General features: G+C 36.4%; 1 protein-coding gene across 15 annotated transcripts in view; it reads right to left on the bottom strand.

Annotated features, from left to right (window-relative positions):
* The window catches only part of LOC128247032 (glutamate receptor ionotropic, NMDA 2B-like), a 1,133,867-nt gene that overhangs the window by 16,169 nt on the left and 1,111,698 nt on the right, over positions 1 to 6,000 (bottom strand). For all 15 annotated transcript variants that reach the window (XM_089347814.1, XM_089347813.1, XM_089347818.1 and 12 more), the window contains one exon: positions 2,510 to 2,696. In XM_089347814.1, the coding sequence (XP_089203940.1) occupies positions 2,510 to 2,696 (187 nt within the window). The remainder of the gene's footprint in view (positions 1 to 2,509; positions 2,697 to 6,000) is intronic.

Here is a 6,000-nt window from a genome sequence, read left to right as displayed (position 1 = left end):
AGATATAGTGAAACGAAATCGCACCCGGTAAAGCATACTACGAACCAATTAGGCAATGCCGTAGTTTAACCCTACAACGCGAAGTTTGAACGAACAACGCTAGTTTCGCAGAATTGCAGTTTCTCAAATTTATCACCCTCTATTTCACATAACCCGAAACAACGAAATATAAATTGATGAACGAAAGATAAATTGATGTCAATGGTATTTTAACATGGGGCGAAATCTGATACTCTTTCTCTGTTTTAGCTTTTATGTAAATACGTACGTATGTATGTATGTATGTCATCATTCAATTTTATATCAATATTTCTTGCTAATAGAGAAAGAGTCAGTTTCTAACCTAAATCTAAGGCCCCTTCATTGAAACTTCAACAACATCAACAAGTATTTTAGTATGTATGTAATATGTGCAGATTTGTTTGTTTTGTTTTATGTATGTATTCTCATGCATGTAGTTGGATATCTAGACATTCTCATATATACTTAAATGGCAAACATCTGGAAAGTTTGTATGTATGTATGCATATGTATGTGTGTATGTGTTTGTTTTTTTTGCGTGTGTATGAGTGTGTTTGGTGGTGCGTCGTTCTAAGACATACTTTAAGCCATGCCCTTTATAGCTCGGGAGTTACGGGTTCACAATATATAGTAAAATACATGGGTTCAACTAAAATCGTTTTAAGGCCGTAAATAGGGATCACTGGAATGAAAGAAAAACCAGTAAAAGAATATACAAGATATCGTAAGACAGATAACTAAACGGCTAAGGAAAGATTGATTACAAAATATCCCATAATAATAATAATAATAATAATAATAATAATAATAATAATAATAATAATAATAATGACGATAATAATGCCAACAGTATGGAATAACAGAAAAATGACAGTATAGACACAGGCCAGAAAAGGTCACAGAAAATGAGAAAGCAGCCACACTATGGGATATGCCAATACACACAGATAGAGAAATTAAGGCCAATAGGCCGGATATAGTTGTCAGAGATCATCAAGAAAAAATTCTTTCAAATCGATGTATCAATTGCAACGGATGATAATGTTTCTCTAAAAGAAATGGAGAAACTTTCAAAATACAAAGACTTGGAAATAGATGTAACTCGAATGTGTAATCTAAAAACAGAAACAATTCCTATCATAGTAGGTACGTTAGGTATGATAAAAGAAATATTCAGACAAATACATAACAAAAACACCAGGACTAATAAGTACATATAACATGCAGAAAATAGCACTACTAGACACAACTAGCACTACTAGGCACCTACATAAAACACTTTCAATACAGTAACTATAAGAGTATCACAACAAACCACAGCAAATACCCAAGGCACAGAGATGCGCTTGGTAGTGCAGTGTGTTGTCTCTTGAGGTCTCTGGGTGAAACTTGGAGTCAACTTGTACAAATATAAAGTAAAAGTGAAACATATAATAATAATAGTAATAATAGTAATAATAATAATAATATTAATAATAATAATAATAATAATAATATTAATAATAATAATAATAATAATAATAATATTAATAATAATAATAATAATAATAATAATAATAATAACATATTAAAGAACGGCAGCTCCCCATTATGTCGTATATGCCAACAACAAAATGAGACCATCGATCATGTTGTCTCCATGTACAGTCTGCTTGTGCCTACAGAGTATCTCAACAGGCATGATAGAGCTGCACAATATATTCACTGGGTAATATGCAAAAACCTGGACTTGCCCCATGATAAAAACTGGTGGGAACACAAACCACCCCCAGTACTTGAAAATGATCACATTGCACTCCTCTGGAACTTCACCATTCAAACTGACAGAAAGATAGACGCAAATAGGCCAGACATCATACTGAAAGACTTCAGACAAAAATCATGCCTCCTCATTGATATGACTGTCCCAATCGATATAAACGTATCTGTCAAGACCTACCAAAAACTGAGCAAATATAAAGATCTTGAAATAGAAATTAGCAAAATGTGGAATCTGAAGACGAAAACAATACCTATTGTCATAGGTGCCCTGGGAAGGACAGCGAAACGGGCTGATTACTACCTAGCTCAGATACCAGGAAACCCCAAAATGGCTGAAGTTCAAAAGATAGTGCTCATGGGAACTGCCCATATCCTACGTAAAATACTGTCTATGTGATCTCAAATTTTAAAGCAAACAGATAATTTTCTTATGGTTTCTTAAATATTCACTAGAACAAAACTGTACAAATCCAAATATATGGTACCCTAGGCATAACACCTACATGAACTTCTAACTTGTTGTCTCTTGAGGTCTCTGGGTGAGACTTGGATCCAACTTGTACAAATGCAAGACAAAAGTCAAACATAAAATAATAATAATAATAATACAAACCGACATTTATTTCGGTTATTATTAAGGGTTCATTTAGCGTTTTACACATACCGATCCTGAAAGCAAAGCAAATAAATGATTGATTGTTTGAGAAGATTATTAAGGACCACTTACCTATATAAATGTTTGCCCTCTTCCCAACGTAGCGGTCGGGTTCCATCGCATGACATATTCAAATGAAAGGATGGACCATTTAAGTTAGTCGTGTGCCGGGCCAAAACTATCAATGCATCTGTCCAAATCTTTGTCGCTCTTTCAATGAGCAGTTTCATATGGTCCATCTCAAACTCAAATGAAATACCTGGAATACAAACGAAAACAGAACGGTAAACCATTATCAGGATCATACATTCAATCTTGAATTCTGAAACAGGAGCGGAATGAATTGAATATATATATATAGGTGTACTGGAACAGGAGGAGACACGTGGGATGGAGATCCACTGAAGAGGTCACAGGATGTGTGACGAAAGATTTCAGGCAAAGGATAGTGAAAGTAACATAATAATAAATCTGAAGTGAAGAACGAATAAAAACTGCGTGTGTTTATTTGGGAAAAAATGACCTTCCCGAAATATAACGATATCTGTTTCAAAACACGATTTCACATCAGGATCATTCAAAACAAATATATAAACGTAATGTACACACACACGCACACGTGTATGTGAGAGCGCATGGCATAGTGGTTAGGCTGTTGCACCAACGATCTAACGATCATGGTTTCAATTCCTTGACCGTGTGATGCGTTGCGTTCTTGAGCAGAACACTTCACCTCACGTTACACTGCGATCACTTGGACGCCTGACACTTGGTACACCTGTGCACCTGTTCAGACAACGACGATTTGACAGAGAGATCGAGCCAATGTGTGGCACGGACATTTGATCACCTTACAAACAAATCATTTGTGCAGGTCGTTCTACAGAAGCTGAACGCTCATAGTCGTCTCCGACGGAAGAGTCTGTAATATACATAGGCATGTATATGAATATGTGTATACAAACATACATGCATACAAACACACACACACACATATGTATATATTTATATCAACAAGAATATAAGTATGCATATCGGTTATATGTAAGTGTATATACATTTAAGTATGCATATGTATCTGTGTATATATATATATATATATATATATATATATATATACACTCTTGCATACCCAGCAGTATATATGCGTTATGCATGCATAAGTATGGTATATTTCATATATGGATCTGATTCCCCAGTCTGAAGATCCTACTTTTTCCGTCTTAAAAAGTGAATAAACTCCAGTAATGACACGTTATGTATTATTTATAGTGAAAAAGAGAAGCGATGCAAAATACTTCAGCGTCCATGACAAGCTCGAGAGGTCAATCCAATTATGTGCGACTCGAACTATTATGAGCTGATATCTATAGAGAAAACATTCGCTAGAGAAAACTGATTGAGCTAGAATTATGTGAAAGAAAGATTTCGTGGTGTTTAATGCAACATAAATAAAATGAGACATAGTAAGTAAATGATGGGGAAAAATGGCATCTGTACTGATTAAGTTTTCCGACAGTCGTTCCCCAGTTGTAAGGTTTAAGGTCAGAGACCGTCATATTAATAGTTGTAGCAGCAGAATGAACTGTGATAAATAACCAGCTAAAATAATATGCGTGTTTATCATATGTTCTCTTCGCATAAAACACTGTAAAGTAGTTTGAGAGTATTCATTCAAAAACCTGTTAAGTTTACTCACTTATTTCACTACAGCCAATGCATTTACTAGTGCTTGCGGTAGGATTCACCCGGGGTGGGTTGAGACAGCTCCGACCAACGTCATTAGTATGTCCCTCACGAATGCCGACCATATCAGAGAGTCGGCCGCCGCCGAGGTTGTAATGCGTACCCTATCCCGGTTCCGCTGCCGAACACCATAGATGCGGGAGCCCGATTGTGCTTTCACATCCTCCTTTAGTGTCACTCGCCACGTCTACATTTGTGCTTGAAGTTGTTTGCACCAGCCTGGGAGGGGACACGGGTTAGCCGTCTTGTGAATGAATTTCCCCGTAGGCTAACGGAAAGTATGGCCAAGTCATCTTAGACATCTTGTGAGTAAAGACTGTGGCAGAGTTAATGCGGCAGCGTTGGCGTATTTCGGGGTTCGAAATGAAGTCCGATGGGTGAACACGGAAAATTTCGCGTAGTGGTCGAGAACTTTGAGTTTTTAGAGATCTTCAGCTCTCACGGGCCATGTATCGCACCCATTGTGTCAATTCAGATCTCCGACATGTGGAAACTTACAACGACGAGGGTTCCAGTTGATCCGATCAACAGAATAGCCTCGCCAAATTTTCCTCAAAACACACTGTAGATAATGTAGCCCTACGAACATCCAAGACAAGGCGATAATTACGGGTGGAACTCTTTTGAGGATACATCTACCCATTCAGGGTTGAACAGTGGATAAACGACAAAAATAAGACCTTTAGCCGTAGTAGCCGCAGCAACAACAACAGCGGCCTCAAGACAAACAAAAGTAGATCCTCTGTTGATATTCGCTCCGCCACGAATATTTCAAAGATCTCTCAAAATACGCGTTAAAAAAGGGAAAATTGAGTAAAGGAAATGGAAATATAAAATACCTTAAAAAGGAGAGATGGTCATGGCCAGAATGCCTTTAATGAATCTGCTATTAAAAAAATCAGAAACCACAAGGTAAGAAGCTGAAATCTTTCCCACAAACATCCAATATTATTGTCTAAATTAATTCACATTTTCTAATGTAGAACAAAACAAATATTATTTGAAGTTTTGCTAAGATAATTAATAGCTAAAATAATTAAAGATAAACTCTTTTTGTTTATAATTAATAATTCTATTTCTAATTACTGATTATTGTTGTTTTGCTTGGCCGCAGGTCAGTCTTGGTCAAGTTAGGATTAAAGGTGTTTTCACCATGATTACCAAATATTTATTCTATTTCAGACGCCTTTGTTGTAGTTGGTAAAGAAAGATCTGAGGAGGATTTACCTGTTTCTTCTAACATTTTGAGGCACCTGTGTTAATCTAAGATCAGGATGTGTTAGAAAGACGCGAGAAGAAAGAAATGACATTACGAACATTCTGTCAAGTATTTTGTCCTCCCTGAAATGCTTCTCGTCTTGTTTTCGATCGAATGGTTAAAATAACAACATAAAGCGTATAATCAAACAAGTTCCAACCGTGAACATCTCATCTTTTATGAATATATTTATGACTATGTTATCCAATATATTTTTCCTTATTTAAAACGCTATTGCGAGACTTGAGAAAGATTTAGTTGTTATTTCTAGGAAATCATGTGGCCACTTACAGAAGCCAACATTGACCCGATAATCGCTAATACCAGGATACTGATCAGAGCCAGCAATCAGAGCAATGAGTATTAGATTAGAGTACAAGGTTTTAAGATTAGGGTACAAGGTTTTAAATACGTAGTGTAGTTTGAGAGAGATTTGGTTGCTATTTCTAGCTAGGGAAGTGGTTAATTAGAGAATCCAGCATGAACTCAATACACATTAACATCAGGAGCTTGATGGGAGTTCGCCAAAGTTAAAATAGACCGAGACAAGGGTCATTTC

The sequence above is a fragment of the Octopus bimaculoides genome, chromosome 2 (genome assembly GCF_046866305.1).
Source record: "Octopus bimaculoides isolate indiv1 chromosome 2, ASM4686630v1, whole genome shotgun sequence".
NCBI lineage: Eukaryota > Metazoa > Mollusca > Cephalopoda > Octopoda > Octopodidae > Octopus > Octopus bimaculoides.
This window is presented reverse-complemented; position numbering and strand designations above follow the sequence as displayed.